This window comes from Motacilla alba, chromosome 12 (genome assembly GCF_015832195.1).
Source record: "Motacilla alba alba isolate MOTALB_02 chromosome 12, Motacilla_alba_V1.0_pri, whole genome shotgun sequence".
Taxonomy (NCBI): domain Eukaryota; kingdom Metazoa; phylum Chordata; class Aves; order Passeriformes; family Motacillidae; genus Motacilla; species Motacilla alba.
In genome coordinates, this window is record NC_052027.1 from 12,535,125 (window position 1) to 12,554,006 (window position 18,882).

General features: G+C 38.3%; 1 protein-coding gene across 2 annotated transcripts in view; it reads left to right on the forward strand.

Moving 5' to 3' along the window:
- The window catches only part of IL17RD (interleukin 17 receptor D), a 43,094-nt gene extending 24,959 nt beyond the window's left edge, over positions 1-18,135 (forward strand). Inside the window, exons 3-13 of one of the 2 annotated variants that reach the window (XM_038149390.1) lie at positions 858-983; positions 2,780-2,898; positions 3,560-3,647; positions 4,693-4,737; positions 4,837-4,988; positions 5,371-5,436; positions 6,294-6,348; positions 7,284-7,394; positions 9,070-9,254; positions 11,505-12,441; positions 14,879-18,135. In XM_038149390.1, coding sequence (XP_038005318.1) covers positions 858-983; positions 2,780-2,898; positions 3,560-3,647; positions 4,693-4,737; positions 4,837-4,988; positions 5,371-5,436; positions 6,294-6,348; positions 7,284-7,394; positions 9,070-9,254; positions 11,505-12,441; positions 14,879-14,994 — 2,000 coding nt within the window. In that variant the 3' untranslated portion in view covers positions 14,995-18,135. Of the gene's footprint in view, positions 1-857; positions 984-2,779; positions 2,899-3,559; positions 3,681-4,692; positions 4,738-4,836; positions 4,989-5,370; positions 5,437-6,293; positions 6,349-7,283; positions 7,395-9,069; positions 9,255-11,504; positions 12,442-14,878 lie in introns of both variants that reach the window. The other variant, XM_038149389.1, reaches the window with a different exon arrangement.
- The last annotated feature ends 747 nt before the right edge of the window (positions 18,136-18,882 follow it).

Sequence of the window (18,882 nt, forward strand, 5' to 3'; positions counted from 1 at the left end):
ATGTTTGTTTTTGCACACCCATTTTCATGTATAATCTGCTCCAGAACTAGTGAATTCCCTGCTTGCTGCTTTTCTGCTACAAAACATGAGCCTAAATATTGTAAAGCTTTAAAAGTAATAAAATTTGGGGTTGTTTTCTTCTTTTAAAAAGAACAAGTTCAACAACAAACTCAGGAATCTTTTGTTTACATTTTGTTTTCTTGATGAAAGCTAAAGCTGTGGCACTGTAATTTTAGGGAATACAGTGTATTTTGTGAGGATAGTAAGATGAAACCAGTCCTGAGTGAAGCCAGGGGCAGTTAAGTGGTGTGTAGGGATGTGGCTGCAGAATGGAAGGCAGAGAGGAGATGGATTTAAGCAGCAGGTTCTTTGTGGTCAGGATCAAGCAGCATCGTGGTTAAAAGCTCTTCTTGAGCAGTTCTCAGGCTTCACATGGTTTATTGTTCTCACATGTGCCTGATCTTTGACCAACATCCTCTTGCTTTGAGCACTGTACAGGAACAAAATTAATGTCAGTCTTATATTGTTTTGAACAGCTGCAAGGAAAAGTTGTTCTCTTTTGGGAGTCCCAGTAGATGTGATGAGGGACAGGTTACACTGGGGGTATAAACTGGTGACATCCTTGAGAGTCCTGTGAACTCTGGGTTGGCAACCAGTGCAAGTGGTTGTGCTCAATGATTTGTGAGGTTTTGTGGGATTTTGGGTCTTGAGACAAAAACTTCATCTAGATTTGCTGTGTAGTCCTTATAGAAAATAATGCATTGGTACTTTCACTTTGCTCAGTCTGGAAGACATGTTAGGGAATCTGTGTCAGCTAGAATGTTTTTCTGAAAGTGTTTATTTGTCCATATTTTTAGACTGCACTCCTTACCTGAGTTCAGTGGGAAGACATGTGATTGGAGATGTGCAGAACATCACTATCAGTCAGTTTGCATGCCAGGAACAGGTGGCTGTGATGATCCTTTGGACAGCAAATGCCATTGGTAAGTTCTAGAGGGAAATGGACTCATTGGTCATAGGTTTGGTAATAACTTCATGCTCATAGGTATTAAGTCAAATAATTAAATTATGCTTGGAATCATTGATGCAAACTGCCTAAGAAGAAAATAAATCTTAACACCTTTGCAAAGCTCCTATTTTTTCTGGCTTGCTTCATAAACACCCTTAAAACTAGGATGTTCTCTGCAGTCATACACTGCTTTTTCCTATCCCAGCTTAGTGAATTCCTGCTCTTCACACCTGTGCAACTGTCCCTGGTTTCAACTGTCCCCCCCTCATTTTCCCTAAGGCTTTGGTGCATTTCAGTGCCATTTATTGAGTTTAGTTCCTGGTACACATAAAGGTTCTTTAAGATGCAGATTGTCTTACAGGAAAACATTATCTAATTACAGCTATACAGACTTTAATGTGTTTCCTTGCCAGGTCTGGTGATTAAGAGTATTCCTCAATTATTTCAATGTCACTGGAAGTACCTTGTTGCCCACTAGAGCTGTAGTGTCCAAAATTGAGGATGTGCAGAAATCCATTTCCACTGAGAAACTTATTTCTGGGCTTTAAAAGAATACGTGAAAATTCCACTGAATTCTGCAGAGCTGTGCAGTTAAAGGCATTTGGTAATCCTCAGCTGCAGACTGGATGAATCAAACATCCACGGGAAACAAAGCCTGGTGTTCTTGTAATCACCAGAGGTAAATCCTTTGGACAGGTTGAGGACTGCTGTTGAGGAATCTTGGGTAACCTGGGAACTGGGCACTTTCAGGATCTTTGTGTAAGGATAAAGTGCTTTTGTTCCATAAATGCTAAGAACACGTTTGGCAACACTTTATCTTCTACAAAATTATGAAACATTAATGAAAATGCACAAACCCGTGAAAACTAGTGAACCAGGGGAGGTGGTGGAAAATGATTTTAGTTTTTGGGTTGACAAGCATAGCATAAACTGAAATGAGTTCATTTTGATTTGTGTAGCATTTAGCTTAAAAAAGCTGTGACTGTGTCATTGATAAATATGTGTAATGCTGTTGATGAGATGCAATTAGCTGGAGTAGTGAGAGTTAAAGTGCCTTTGACACCTGAGCCACAAAACTGTCACAGGGTAACACTGGCATTTTCCTGGGATATTCACATCACTGCGCCTCAGTTCAGTCATATCATGAAGTAATTCTGTGATGAGAACATTGTAAAGGCACCGTGCTAAGTTGTAGTAGAGCAACTTGAACAAAATGGGTGTAGTTCTGGCAGCAGTTATGAATAACTGGAAGTATACATGCACTGGAATAAATTCCATTCCATTTAAGTCAAGTTTTCTGTTAGCCCTTCCTGTACTAGAGCTAAAGAAGTTGTAACAATTGTTACCATTTTAATCTGGTAGTCTCAGAATTTATAAAGGACTATTTCTATAATTTGCCAGAAGAATGTTATATTTGATTGTTAAAATGGAAATGTGAAGTTACTATGAAGTAGTTCTGAAGGTGGAGAAGGTGCTGATAACTGACATTGCAGTGGTAATTTGGAAGCCCCTGATGAGACATGAGCCCCTCTGTTCCAAGCATTACACAAGTATGCAGTGATTGTAGCCTTTGCCAAAGACTGAATTCTAGATAGGCAAGATGGAAAATGCAGGCCTGACATGCAGCAACAGGTATTAAATACAAACATTTTTCACATGACTGGTCAGTTTTATTCTTAAAGACAAATGTAATATATTCAAATTGCATTAAATACCACATTATGCATTTTGAAATAATAATCTTCTGTTTAAATGCCCTGCTGTTTGTAGGGATTGAATACCTGAAGGGATTTCGAGTAATACTTGAGGAGTTAAAATCAGAGGGAAGACAATGCCAGCAGATGGTTTTAAAAGATCCAAAGCAGCTCAGCCCCAGTTTTAAACGAACAGTAAGTGCTTTGTTTCAAGAAAAGGTTCAGTGTTGTTTGACTGTGAGTAGTCTTGAAGGTGTTTATCATCCTAGAGTGGTTTGGGTCCTTGAAGGTCATGCAGTTCCAACCCCCTGCCATGTGCAGGGACGCCTCCCACTATCCCAGGTTGCTCCAAGTCCCATCCAGCCTGGTCTGGAACACACGGAGGGATGGGGCATTCACAGCTTCTCTGGGCACCTGTGCCAGGGCCTCTCTTCCTTCACACTGAAGAATTTCTTCCCAATATCTAATCTAACCCTTCCCTCTTCCAGCTTGAAGCCATTCCCTCTTGTCCTTTGCTCCATGCCCTTGTAAAAGAGTTGGTTGGTTCCCAGAAGTGTAATTGGTGAAATTAATGATAGTTGTTGTTTTAGAGACAGATCTTTTTCCTTTTGATAGAAACTTTGCTGAAGCTGGAAACTGTCATTTTGGTGACTGGGGTACAAATGCACACCTGTAGTAGTCTACATCCAGCTAAGGATTGAGATTCCTCCTGTCAGTTTGGAATAGAGGGGTAGAGAAAGGATTCTTAATGTATTAATTTCAGCCTTTGGGTGCAAAATTGTGGGCTGGTTTTGAAAAATACTTTCAGCTATGATTGTTGATTTTAAATATGTTCCAATCTTCTCTTTTTTTGTAGGGAATGGAATCCCAGCCCTTTGTAAACTTGAAGTTTGAAACAGATTACTTTGTAAAGATTGTTCCTTTTCCTTCCATTAAAAATGAAAGTAATTATCACCCATTTTTCTTCCGAACTCGATGTAAGTATTGCATGTAATGTGGTGTTGCATATCCTGTAGCATTGCATTTTGAATAGTATCGCCTATCATCTCTTCAGTGGGCCTCCCCTCCCCTCAACATTTTGGTTTTCCCAGCAAAGGGATGTAGTGGGTGAGTCTGGGTTACGTAGTTACTGACACCGTTGTGGAAGGAAGATCTGGGTGTTAAGCAGAAAGAATTTTCATGCCATAGATAAATCTGTGGTGTGTGATCATAAGTGTTAGGCAGCAATCACAAGAGCAGTCTCAAGTAGGCCTGAGATTATGTCAGGTTTGCCTAGAGCAGGGTTTCCTGTGGTTCTCAGTCTTGAAGATGGTTTGCTCCTCTCTAGACATTGTGAAGAAGGGCAGATTGTTTTTTGCCTTTGAGATTACAATTTAAAAACAGCCACCTAAAGACAGATGTAGAGGAGGACATTTAAAATTAGATAGCAGCACATCAAGTTGAATTTCTTGCAGTTACTTAGCAAGAGAATTGGAGGTGGAGAGAAGAAATTGAGTAAGCTCCTCAGTGCTCACACAGTATGGTGGGTGACTGCAAGTACCCTTTAAGGTGAACTGTTGATATTTGTTCTGCTAAGGGTGTTTTTTCCCTATAAAACTTGCTGAAGGTATTTTCAAGTCTATCTGTTAACGCTGTACCATTGGTAGTAGTGCTCAGCATACTTACTTATTCTGAGTAAATATATTTAAGACTAGTTTTAACTTCCTCTCCTGATGTGCTGTGCCTGGTGTTATATCTTTTGTCTCACTAAGAAATGTGATATTCAAATTAATAGATCTCTGTTTCTCATATAAAGATGAGAAGGGACTTGAAATCATAACAAAGGAGTTAAGTTTGCAAAATGCATTTAGTCCAGGCATATTAGAGTCTGGGACAGAAGTGATGGTATTCAAAATGATGAACTCCCTACTTTGGCCCTTGTTCTTTCTCTGTTTAAAGAGCATAGCAGTTTGATACTGTATAATTAATATTTTTTCTCTGTATTTGTAGCATGTGAATTGTTACTACAGCCAGAAAACCTTGTCTGCAAACCTTGTAAGTAAAATGTAATATTTCTATATATTAATCTTAGAAAAAGTTTCTGTACTTGAAGAGTCATTTTGCAATTCATGATATCAATATCTCCTCTGACAGACTGGAAGCCAAGGAATGTGAATGTTACTCAGCAAGGTTTTAACATGCAAGTGTCCTTTGATCATGCACCTCACAACTTTGGGTTTAGGTACTACTTTCTTCACTACAAACTGAAGCATGAAGGGCTGTTTAAGCAAAAGACCTGCAGACAGGTACGTGGCTGCTTTTTACAGCTCTTAAGAACACAACACCTATTCAAATGAGGTGTCCTAAGGTCTTACAGAAACTTTAAAAACTTAATATAAAATAGTGTCAGTTTTAAAATTGTAAAACTATTTGGAACTATGTATGTAGATAACAGTTGTGCTGTGATAGCACTCATCAGTAAAAGCCAGCCTTGGGGGCTCCATTGGGCCTGGATAACACCAGTCAGTTCTGCAGGCAGATGATTGTATCAGTGAATGGGCAGGCTTAGTTCTGCTGGTTTCAGGTGTGTTAATACAAGGGTGCACTGCCTATTTCTAAATCAATGTGAATTCTTTATTAGGTTTTCAAGTATAGGAATTGCTTTCAAAGTATTTTTTCTTTATGTAGGAGCAGAACACAGACACTACAAGTTGTGTTCTTCAGAACGTGTCTCCAGGGGATTATATCATTGAGGTAACATTTCTAAACAGTTTTCTGTACAACACCTAAGTGAATATGTTAATGGGAAAATGGATTAAAATGAAAATATTTCAAATTACACTGGTAGAATTGAACTCCAGGTATCCCTACTGAAGTAACTTGGGCAAGTAAATTTTCTAGAATGATGCATCTTTAAGGCTTACCTAGAAACAGAGGCCAGACAAAGTTAGAAGAATAAAAGCAGAGATATTTAATGAAGGGCCTTCTGGTATATTAAGGGCAGATGAAGCCTCCCCAGGGGGCTACAGTCAAAATGGATGATGGTCAGGAGTTTTTTCAGACAGATATAAGTTTGGTCCATTTACATATCAGGGGTCAATCCTCCAGTTACACCTTCAGGTAATGAAGTAAAATTTCTCCAGTTTGCTCCCCCCCAATTCACTTTTGTTTATACTTTTTGGGGCCTGAGGCAGTATGGTATCCTTGGAACACAGGCCCAGAGGGATTTTTTGTCTAACCAAACTGTGAGGACAGTTAACTGGCACTTTATATGGAGTTTAGAGTTCTGCACTAATGTGGTACAGGATTTGAAAAATACCAAGGCTAGAATCTCAAGGCATCAGAAGGTTCTTGACCTTTCCATAGCTTTGCTTCCATGAGTGCACAGCACTTTGTGCCTTAAACTGAAGTTATGGGCCTGCATAATTCCTGGACTTCGATTTTTATTTTTTAATTGGAATTCTCTTTCTTGGTCAATTTTTATTATACTAGTTTGTGCTGCTCTTTAGTTTTAACTATTTGAACAGTAACTTTCTTCACATTTGGTCATAAAAGCTGTTATAGTTATTTTCATATTGCAGAAAATAAAATTAATCTTTTACTTTTCCAAGCTGGTTGATGACACTAATACAACAAGGAAAACAATGCACTATGCACTAAAACCAGGTATGAATTCTGTTTTTTAAACAATATACTATATTTATTGTATTAATTTAGATTCAGTTTTAATTATGTTGGAAATAAATCTCTATTTGACTTTTGTCTGTTTGCCATAATCTAGACTATTGAGATAATTGTGCTGTGCTTTTGTGACCTAATGAAAAAAGAGTAGAGATGCACACTTGAGCACACACATGTGCATCTCTGTACATTTATATTTAGTGGAGTTTAGATCAATCCATTATTGGAAATCTTTGTGGGAAAGTGGCTTTTGCTGTATATGTGGATATGAGGAATGATAACCTTAATTGCATGCATCCAAGAGTGCAATAGTGTGGAAGTACTGCAGTGAAACTGTGGGAGCAGCCTGAACACATCACCTCTGTCATTAGCCCTGGTACCAAAGCCAGCAGTCTGGAGAACCTGTCAGGTGAATGCTTCACGTGCCTGTGGATCAGACCAGTTTTTGAGAAGCTAAACAGGGATTTCAGAGTGCAACTGCAGCCTCAAAACAGCCACAGATGGAGGCAGTGGATAAAATGCACTGAATCCTAACGCACATTGCTGAGGGTGATCTCTGCAGGAAGGCAGTTCTTTCTGAGGAGCAAGTTCAGCACCCTGGAACCAAAACATGGCAGGTCCAAATGACCACTGCATATCTCATCCAAGCTATTTGCCACAGGGCTGTTCTCCTGGGGCTGGTGTGAGTTGTAGGTTACTTATGAGAGTCACTCTGATGCTGTGGCAGTGGGGCGACCACCATAAAACCTCATTGAAATGGAGCAGAACATGATCTTTGAGCATATTTGATGGACTGTATCTTGGACAATCACCTGATAATAGAGTACTGCAGCAGTTCTGCATTCCCAGTGTGAACATTGGTTGAGTTAATTGTAATGCAGCTGATTTGCATGTGGCTAATTGTGCTTTCTTTTCCCAAGTGCACTCCCCGTGGGCTGGCCCCATCAGAGCCATTGCCATCACAGTCCCTTTGGTTGTCATCTCTGCCTTTGCCACGCTTTTCACTGTGATGTGCCGCAAGAAGCAGCAAGGTGGGAGGCTTCACTCAGTACAGTGCCACTCAAGATATGCTTTTGCAGCCAGAACAGTCCTCATTGATAGGCTGACTCTGGAAACGCCTTTATCTGAAAAGCTTGCTTTTCTGTTTCTCTGTCCTTCCTCCCCTCAGCTTTTTGTGTGTTGAAAGCTGTAGCAAATTCTTCATCAGTGCTTGATGGTAATTGGTTGCCTAGACAGTATTGTATCACAGATCAAGACTTCACTGTAGAAAGGAGAGAACAAAGGCAATATTGGAAAATACTTTTTATTTCATGTTTCTTTTTCTTTGAGAAAGTACTATGTGACCATGTAGATTACAAACAGAATTTAAGAATTTAATTTTATTTTAAATATTCCCTTATTTTACTCAGAAATATCTAATTCCTATTTATTTTAAATCAGAAGCAAAGTAAAGCCATGTGATGCCAATACAATTCACCGTGCTGTCTGGAATACTATCTACAGCTGCTATTCCAGATTTGCTCACTTTCCTGGAAGTTGCATTTACCTTTCATTCTAAGCCATCTTCCTAAATTTACTGTAAGCCCTACTTGCAGATGTTTTTAGATTCCATTTCTCCTTGCTGACTTCTCCTCTGTATCCAAGAGCTGGCAAGCAACACTTGATACATTTAAATGTTAAAAATACATTGGCTTTTTATATCAAGTGTAAAGAATCATGTGGTTTCATGAATAATGGAAAAAGAGATTACTTCTCCAAACCTCACGTATCTGTGTTATCCACCTGAATTTTGGCACTGAGATATACTGCAAGTGCTGTATGCCAGCTGGGTTAAATCCTTTTACCTTCTGGTCTACTGCAGTTATCCCCTTTGCTCACAGCTAGCACAGTTGCAACAAAAAACCCAGACAAATCACTGAGGATTTGTCTACAGAGAGAGTTGTTCCAGGATAGTTATTCCTGATGAATTGTTCTGAATTGAATCCCTAGATGGATATTTGTATTTTGAAATACTCATACTTTATTCCAAATTAGCTTAATCAGCTGTAAAACTAGATTGAATTAGTCTGGCATAAGGCCAGACTTTTATGTTCCAACATAAAAGGATCTATGCAAGGAAATAAACACTAATAGCTATTTTGGTTTAAATTAATCATATCTTAATTCAAATTAATGTCAAATTAATGTCCAAACACGGGTGTGTATATATACACTAGAGAAATCTTGTAGGATATCCTGAAAGGGTCTGTGGACCTGGAGTTTAATATTCTTACCTGACTTATGTTGTGGATTGGCTTTTTTTAACAAGAGACTTTGTTAGACAGGAACCTCTTGAAGATTGTACATTTTAGGCTTATAGTGTTCGAAACATTGTTGTGAAGACTGTTGAGGCTGAATACAGGTGAAACATCTTCATTCTATCTATAAAATAAATCTTCCTTGTGTTTTCTGAGTTGGGCAGAAATAACTGCACATTTAACTTTGAAGGTGTATTTCATATGCAGCAAATCTTAAGCTGGTAAAATAGAGTGTGTACAACTTTACTTTTTCAGGATGGAAAGGAGAGGAAAATCTTTAGGGAAAAAACCCCAAACATTACTTTATGCATTAGTATACATGAGCCTACAAAAGAGCCTACAAAAGTAATAAAAACCCAAAATAAAACCAAGCTTTATAGTGTGAACTTTCTTTTCTCTTGCACTTTAGAAAATATATATTCCCATCTCGATGAGGAGAGCTCAGAATCTTCAGCATATGCTGCAGGTCTCCATGTGGAAAGACTTCGGCCCCGGCCAAAAGTGTTCATCTGCTATTCCAGCAAAGACTGCCAGAAACACATCAATGTCATCCAGTGCTTTGCTTACTTTCTTCAGGACTTCTGTGGCTGTGAGGTAAACTCAACATTTCATATGTAAACAACTTTTCCCTAATTGAAACAGCACTCCCAAAATTCTGTGCTTGATAAGTAGGTATTTCAGTCACTCCTTCCCACAGAGATAACTTTTGTTATTTTTCTAAATTAAGGTGTATGAATTTTCTTTACTTGGGGAATTGAAGAGATCTTATCCAGTGTAAAAAAAACCAAAACAACTCAAACCAGCAGAACAGTGGAAGATCATTATTTCAGGACTTTCATTCAGCCATGTTTAGCTTGCTTTGAATTAAGCGCTTTTTCTATTTAGTATCTTTATAGTCAGCAGCCACAAACAGGTATTGTTGTTTACCTGATATATTTTGGTGTGTTTTGTATTGTAATTTAAAAGAAGTTGAATCTATCAGTTTGCTCATAAAGCAAAAACTGCCTTATCAGGATTACTTGTTGACAGCATGTACTTACTAATTGATTTTTATTTTTTTGCTTTCCTTCTGTTCCAGTAATACTGTGAAATCAGCAGCTCTTTTTTTTCTTGTTTTTGTTTGAATGGTAGGAGACAGACATTTGAATTGCCACTTTGAATGAGCAGGCTGAGAATCTCATACTGCTGTCTGAAATGGAATCATTATGTGACCAGTTTTTCACTTTTCAGCTGGAAAAGGCAGGACAGTTGCTGGTCTCTTTGTGCTGCATTTTTTCCCCACCCCCGGGGTATGACTGGGATGAGCTGGAGCTGGGTTTCATTACAGCAACTCTGCTCTCTGGTGACCAAACACAGAAACACAGCCGAGGCCATGTGTTTGGTGGGAATGGTCACAGCTTTTTCATCTGCTTAAAATAGTTCAGGATAAACTATTTTATAACTAACTTCCTTGAAACCCCTTTTAGAGATGTTCTTTAGCCCTAATACACTGCTCCTCTTTGGAATAGTGTTGAGATGAGCTCTTGCTGCTCTAACCATGGAATATATGGTCTCGGACAGCAAACAAAAATTACATAACAAAATATTGATAGCACCTATTTCTAGAAGTAATACATGTTGTTATTAAAGCTGTGGAGTTTAATATAAAAAGTGATGCTTAATGCATTACAGAAGAGTTGCACAAGTATTTTTCATATGGAATTGGAATGTTTTCTCAAAGGATAAAACCAGTGACATTTAATAGCCATTTCAAATAATAGCTTGTCCATAGTAAAAATCCTTTCTCACAGATAGCAGGCCACACAGGATTTTGGAGAACAGAGACAAAACCAGACACTAAACTGCCTGCATCTCCCAAGCACCAGTAAAATGACCTCTCTTCCCCATGCATTCCCTCTCCTCCCCAGGCTAGAGCTGTCTGTTTGGAAGGAGCTGACAATGATCTTCCAGTCCAGCTGACCAGCACCTCAGGCAGGATCACTTTCTTCCTGTAGCCAACTGTGTGGCAGCAGTTTTCAGGAGTCCTTGTGTTCTGGGCATCCACCTACTCTGTCTTCTGAAGGGGCAAAGTTTTCCACTCTGCTGTGGGTGACACAGCAGAGCAGAAATTGTTGTTCTCTGGAAAAATGCTTCAAAGAAGATTTTATAAGTGGCTTTGATGTGTGTCTGTTATGCAAGTTTTTTACATCTGTTTTTTTCTCCTTCCTCTTGTGAGATAAAGCATTGTGTCCCTCATCTTGGTGTACACAAGCATTTCAGATCATGTGGAATGGTCAGAAAGCTTGACCAAAGTACAAAATAAAATAAATTCCTAGGATAAAATTTTCAGAGCTTTCTCATCAGATAAAATTGCTGTTGTTTTGCCTCCTAACTGGAAGATCTTGATATTATTGGCACTAATTATGTTTCTATCTAGACATGAAAATTCTTGGCATCACACTTCATTAATATGCAAGGATGATAAATGAATATGGCACTTAGGGACACAGTTTAGTAGTAGACTTGGCAGGGCTGGGTGAATGGCTGGACTTGACCTTAAAGGTCTTCTTCAATCTAAGCAATCCTGTGATTCCGTTACTTCCCCTCCATTCAGGACATTATGGACCCAGACATACAATGGTTAATTGTTTGAGGCAAGCACAATTGTTTGTTGTAGGTTGATGATACCAAATTTGATTACACAAGTTAATTGTAATTTACTTGATCCAGCCACATTTTCTATGTTCTTTTTATTCCCCAAAAAGTACTGCTATATATCAAATCCATAGTGTTTTGGTTTTTTTTAAGGAACCACTTTGGGTTTATATACATAAAATTGAGCCAGATTTTTTTTCCTTTTTTTAGGTGGCTTTAGATTTGTGGGAAGATCTGAAAAGCTGTAAAGAAGATCAGAAGGAGTGGCTTATTAAAAAAATAAATGAGTCACAGTTTATCATCATTGTGTGTTCCAAAGGAATGAAATACTTTGTTGAAAAAAAGACCTGGAAGCACAGAGGAGTAACCAAAGATGCAGGAAAAGGAGAACCCTTTCTCTTTGCTGTGTTCACTGTTGCAGAGAAGCTTCGTCAGGCAAAGCAGAATTCAGCTGACCTCTGCAAGTTCATTGCAGTCTACTTTGATTATTCCTGTGAGGGAGACATCCCTGCTATCCTGGATCTGAGCACAAAATACAAACTCATGGACAATCTCCCCCAGCTCTATTCACACTTACACTCCAGAGATCTTAGTGTCCAGGATTCAGAGGTGTTTCCTGTTAACATCAGTAAAAGGAACTATTTCAGGAGCAAATCTGGGAGGTCCCTTTATGTTGCTATTTGCAACATGCATCAGTTCATTGATCAGGAACCAGATTGGTTTGAGAAACAATTCATTCCCTTCCCTCCACCTTCTTTACACTACTCAGAGCCTGTCATGGAAAAATTTGATTCAGGCTTGGTTTTGAATGACTTGGTGAATAAACAGGTGGTGGATGGTGATTTTTACCTGAAGACAGATCTAAACATTTCAGTGGGGAATTCAGACTCTCACTGTATAATTCAGCACTTAAACCTTGGAGAAGATATAGAAACTCAGGACATTCAAGGTGGTGGCAGCTCTGTCCTTCAGCCGTTGTTACATGTTGTTAAAGCTTCAAATCTGAAAGACATGCCTCGAGATTCTGGGATCTATGATTCATCTGTGCCTTCATCTGAATTATCTTTACCTTTAATGGAAGGACTATTGACAGACCAAATGGAAACGTCTTCCATTACAGGAAGTGTTTCTTCATCATCAGGTTTAGGTAAGATACAGCAGTGTATCAAAACTTACATTCAGTTACTGTGCATATTTCTGCCATCTCCAGATAGGTAAGATAATATGTGAGGAGCCATATAGAAGGCTGCAGAGAAAGGAAAACATTGTATAAAGATGGTAAAAATAAATATAACATTTAAAATATTAAAAATATAAAATCAAAATAATATATAAAATAAAAATATAATATAAAATAAAAAATTAAAAATAAAAATAGGTAGAGTAACTTTGGAAAAATGAATTTTTTTTCCTAAACTTACAGTGTGTGGAGGAAATCTTAGCTAGGTAAGATTTCACTAAAATGCTATTAATAAGTCACTGCTCATTAATTGACCTATTCTTGGAGAGATAGCTTCTTCCTTCCAGGGATTCCTTGGCAGCTGGGGTTTCAGCTGACAGCTGTGTGGTGTAATCAAGAGGGTGCTGTGGTGAAGCATTCTCACAGACAGCCATAAATCCAAACCTGGCATCCTATTCTGCTCCAGCACATACTGGATCCTTTAGGGGTATCGTCTGTACTGTGCTTAACTCAAGTTTCAGAATGACATCAGGCTTCTCACCAGACACAGGGCTGGGGAATGAACAAATGGCTTTCAATGGAGTAATTGAAATGCTTGGAAGACACTCTCCAGAATAGATACCCAGCTCAGATACCTCCAGTTAGAAGGTGTAAATTTGCCTCAGGCTGTATAAAAAAACTCATCCAACCCTACTAGTTAGAGGATATTGAACTGGCATCATAACTCCCTCAGTGAGGAGTGTTCCAGCAATTGTGTTGATAAGATGAAAGTGCTCTGCTGAGATTTTCCTTAAGCAGCTATGTGGGAAATGGATTTGTAGAGAGTTTTTAAGATTTAACAGAAAGCTTACACAGTATGCTGTGTAAAACTTAAACTCTGTACACATCCATTTCCCACACATCTACAACAGGTGAATATTGTATTTTGGTGGTTGTATGCTGTTCTGCTTTCTGGAATGAGTATTGACAGTGTGTTAACTCGACTTTTCTCTTGGGTAAATGAATTTTTATTCTTCTTTATATAATTCATAACTACTGTTTGATGCCAGAATTATCTTAGAGGAAGAGAATACAAATGCTGTTTTACAGATGTAGCACCTATCAGTTAGATAGCCGATGTGGCTAAATAGTTAAAATCTGGAAAAAACTTCAGGTGGAAAAAAATACAGATTTACTGTTTTAATTAATTAATTAAGCCACAATTGCTCTGTTTTCAGAATTAAAACTATATTTTTTACTTTCCTACCATCTTCTAACTTAGTCTTTTCTCACGTTTGTGGGAAAAATTACAGATGATCTCTGTAAAGGTTCTAGTGGAAGTAGGATGCTAGTTTAAAATGTAGGGCCTCCCTGTAAGAATTCTTTTCCAGTGTCCCCTTTCTGATTCAATGGCTGAACTGTCAGCTGGGTGTCCCAGCTGCAAGGAGGCACAGGAAGAAAGAGGCAGTCTTCCCAGTAATTAATTCTCAAGTCACATACCCCCTTGTTAACATGCTTCAGCTGTAGAGGTTAAACGTTGGAGCTCTTGCTGATGTTCCAATGTCTCAAGAAACCACAATTTCTGCCATTTTCCCATTTACTGTCCTCATCCAAAAGCACCACCCTGACTGACTCCCCCAAACCTCCTTCACCCAAATCCTGATGAGGTACAGGTTACAAAGGAGACAGCATCTGGAACTGACTCTAAAAGCATCATCTGTCTTTTAGAGTGCAACCTATTAAATTTCTTTAGAGTCCCAGACATACAAAACATTTACAGCCCTAGTATTTATATGTGTGTTAAAGAGAGGAGTAAGCAGAATTTTGAAGCTTTTATTCTTGTTCTGAGAGATAGACACGTCCAAATTACTGCTCTGAATTCACCCTACATTTCAGTTTTTTACTTATTTTACCTGTTACTTGATCAGAACAGATGTGAATAGCTCTGACATTTAGCATCTCAAAAGAAGATCCTTCCTCTCTTCCTTAAAAGGCCAGTTTGATATAATCTTTTGAATAAAAATAATAAATCACCTTATTTATAATTCTTTCTATCTTCAGTGCAGTTCCTGAGCAGACTACTGGTCTGCAAAGTAAAGATTCTCAAAGATATCATCATATTTGGCATCCTCAACTGGAGTTCAAACCAGTTTAATTTTGATGAAGTACCAACAACCAAACCTTTACTAGGTCCATTCACTAGTAAGGTCTTCCCTAAGGAGTTCTGCCTGGGAAGAAAATCACTGTTGTACCTCTAGATAGCATTTTGCTGAGCATGATCGTTCAGCCTCAGGAATGCATGGCAAGGTGGTGCAGAGGCATTTCATAAGTTTTCTTGGCATTGTTTCTGAAATATTGACTGAGTACAAAAATCACTGTTTCAATTTTTTCTTTTTTTTTTTTCTTTTTTTTTTTTCTTTTATAGGGGAAGAAGAACCTCCTGTAATGACGGCTACAAAGTTCTTAGTGCCTGGAATATGTAAAGCAGAACTTCATTGCCACATCCACACTGATGAACTGCAGGCAATTGCTCCTTTATAATACATTACAACATTGTTATGCATTGCCACTTTATCAACTGTTTGTGCTTTAACTACCACACTGTCTCAGCACCAAATCTACTTGAAGGAACAAACTGCCCCTGAAGAAGATCTGTTATTCCATTTTTTGTGGCCAGTAAACTTGAATCTGTTGGTATTTTTATAAAAACTCTTTCATGATTTGAAAAATGTAGCATGAAAAACAGAAGAGCATACATTTAAAATTATTCCTGTTGTAATTTAAATGTCATTGTATTACACTGTTTACAGATGCCATAATCAAAATTTACTATTTTATGCTAGGAATAACTTTGCAACTGGACATAAAATAGCTTGGAACATTAAGCCTTAGTAAATTTTGTAGTCCAGCCTCTAGTTTTAAGTGCTGATGTACTTGATGGCAGGAGTGTTGTAGTGAATGAGAACAGGATTTTTTTCAGAAGCAAGATAAAATGCCAAAGGTTAGATCAAGAAATTCTCCATCAGAAGAAATAATTTTCTTTTCAAAATGTTTGAGCTCTCTTCCTCAGCCTCCTTTTCCCAGATGCTGATGTGTCTCAGTATTCAATTCCAGTGCATGTCTCCCTCCTGTGCATTAATGTCCCATGTCTCCTCTGCAGCCTGGCTGTGGTGACTCACAAACAGCACACTCTGAGGCTGAGGATCATTCTTATAATAGGCAAAAATACAGGTCCTCCATATGCTGAATGATACCACGGAAACAAAGCTTCCTCTTTTCTTCCTGAAGGGCTAATATAAAGAATAAAGAGATGGGAGAAGGAAGACTACATCTTATATTGAAGATATTCTAGGTTTGTTCAGACATGAGAGGAGTATGCTTTATGGGGCGTTCATAATAACTTTTGAGGACATGGTGCTACAAAACCACCTGGGCTAAAACAAGCCAAGACTAGCAGGTAACAGGCAGGAATACTTTGTCTTGAGCCAAGCAGTGAACAGAAGCCAGTGGGTTATTTTGCAGTTTACACTATTTATCATCACTTACTGATTAAGATTGTGTACTGTCACTAGTGTTATATTAAAGAAAAATGCAAAAGCTACCACTGGCCATTTTTATCTGCTGACACAGAGCAGGCATGTCCTGTTTCCTGCAGTGACCAGGTGGGTAAATCTTCATCCAAAATGTCCCCCCTGTTTCCCAGGAGCAACTTTTCTGAAATTAAATGCATCTGTGTAACTGCAGTTCCAGGTACTATTACAGTAAGCATGGGAGCAGCAAATACTAGAGGACACCTTACCAATGTGCCTTTGCTCATTCTGGTCACAGAGTCAAATTGTGGCTCATTTGACCTGTATTCACATTCCACTAGCAGGAGGTTACTTTAAAGAGAATTAAGGGAGAACTCAGATACCTCAAATATTCTCTTAGTTTTAATAGATGAGAATTAGACATTGTTAACTGTGACATTTTATTATCCATTTTAATAGCATGAGATAGAACTATTAAGTGATGATTTTGGCTGAGTAGCTGTAAAGCTCACGGGTTGTTTTGTTGGTTTTTTTGTTTGTTTTGTTTTGGGGTCAGTTTATATTTAATCATTGGAATTTGCAAACAAAGGACTCTTGACATTGTTATCACAGATGGAGTAAGAAAGTGCTGTAACAATTATTTGTGTATAACAATTAATGGCAGAACTCTGACATGCTTTGCAGTTGTAATATGGAATTCTGTGATCATTGGGATCAGCATGTGTTGGATCTGGAGGGCCTTGTCCAGTAATGAAATGTTCCTTATTCTCTCTGCTTTCTGAATTTCAAAGAACACTACCTGGAAAGCTTCAAAACTTGCAGTATCTAAGTAAGCCTAGGTAATTTTACACGCATAGTGAATCATCTGTGCCTTTGATGATTTTTTAAGGCTGTGCCTTGAGCCTTATTGGAGGCAAAAGTCTCCATCTTTTCCCATTGCTTGAAGGTCAGACTAGGCAGACTCATTTAGAGGTAAATGCTCCTCCACTAAATCCAGCTATGAGGGATATCCAGCAATGATTTGATGCAATTCTTGTTATTTTACTGGAGAAAGGGTTTGGATTGAATAAGCCAAAGCAGAAAGGTGACACAACCTGTGTGCTGAAGATCTGCTGGGCATAGAAATGCCAAAGCTGCACAACATGAGGAGGAGGAGGCAATTTCTTAGCAGTGAGCTGATGAAGGTAATGCTGCTTTCATCCATGGGAAGTCCCAGCTCACTTACTGTTATTTAATGCTGGGCTAAAGATTGGGAAGATTTCCTTCTTCCATTAAATACAGTGGCAGAATCAGTATTATGAAATGAAATTAGGTGTTCATTTTGAGCTCTAAGAAAGCTGAGTGTTGAAAAGGGATGAAGGCAGTTGCACAAAGAATCACTTGTCACTAATATTTTTATTTGTTCAAAATTTGCTGTACAATCTTGCAAAACTTATTTGATAATTCTGAAAAGTCTATGCAGATGACAGTCACATCTAGGGGTGGGAAGGAAGAAAAATTCCTTTATTCCTTCTTAGTTTAAGGTGGAAGCAGCATATTTTATGTACTCAGAAGAAAGACAATATAATTAAGTGAAAATATAGATTAGGATGGCCCACACCTAAAGTTTACAAAAGTAAGAGAAGTAATACTTAATCTAACTTAGTATAGCTTTTTTACAAAGCCACAGTTCCTAAAACAGTGAGGTACTGTATATATTGAGATACTGGCAGGACATAGTACTGAATTGGCAAGAGTTCTTTATGCTGGAAATAGGAGCAAAAATCCTTGTAAAAATAATATTTTTAAAGATAGGTTAACATGCATACTTAGAGGTTAGCTTACTACTGTTTTCAAGCATTAGTAAATTCTAAACGTCATGGTAATGGTGAAAGGATCCCTTTAATTTCTGCTACACTCAAGTGTGTGGACATTGGATATTTCATAGTGTATTTTCTGGGAGGGTGAAAAAACATTGGAAAGTTGAAGGCTCAAGATGTGACAGTGTGTTCAGCATTCTGCATGGGAGTATAGTTGTTGCCATAATTTGTACCTGTCCATGGACACATCAACTGTTGAAAATTGACTGCACCTGACATTTTCAGAAATAATGTTTTGTCATACTTTAATTTAGAAGTTAAATACCAAAATAAAATATTTTTATTCCATTTCATTCATTGAGCTTTTCTTATACTATTAAAAAGAAATGGCTTAAAAGTGCAGTTGTTTTATTGTGCACACTTTGAGTGCAGTTCCACACAACACACAAGCAGCCAGACCTGCTAGCTGCTGTTCATGCCCCACAGCTGGGAGGGAAGCAGCTGTTTTGATGGATCTTTATTATAGTTGAGCAACTCTAAGAAATGTTAACTTCTGAAACTTCTGTATGGGATTAACTGGGTCAGATTTTATTTTTTAATAAAATTGCATTAATATGATTTTATGTAATTTTTTCTAATATCTTCCGTGAAGGTCTCCTAGCAGTACATGGTGGTTCTGCATGCCAAGTGAAACCTATCCACATCCACAAAACTGTAATAACCTGGATTCATTTTTTCAAAGAGGATGTGATAAATACTTAAGATTTATATGTGGTTTTTTCATCCAGCTGATTCCAAAGCACTGTTCCAGTCAGTGAACCCTGCAAACTGTATTTTTAGGGGTAAGCCTTGAAACCACTCTAATTCCTTCTGTTGCTCGGGTAAATGAAGGGGATCTAGATATATAATGTCAGATATAATGTTAGATATTGTAGATACACAGTTTGTGGTGATTAGGAGTGTGGCTGGGCCCAGCCTCATCCCCAATGGGCACAGCTGTGAGCAGCAGGTGAGAGCACTGACAGCAATGAGCCATGGAGTGCCCAGGTGTGCTGAGCAACCCCCAAAGGGAGCAGAGGGCACACAGGGGCAATGCATGG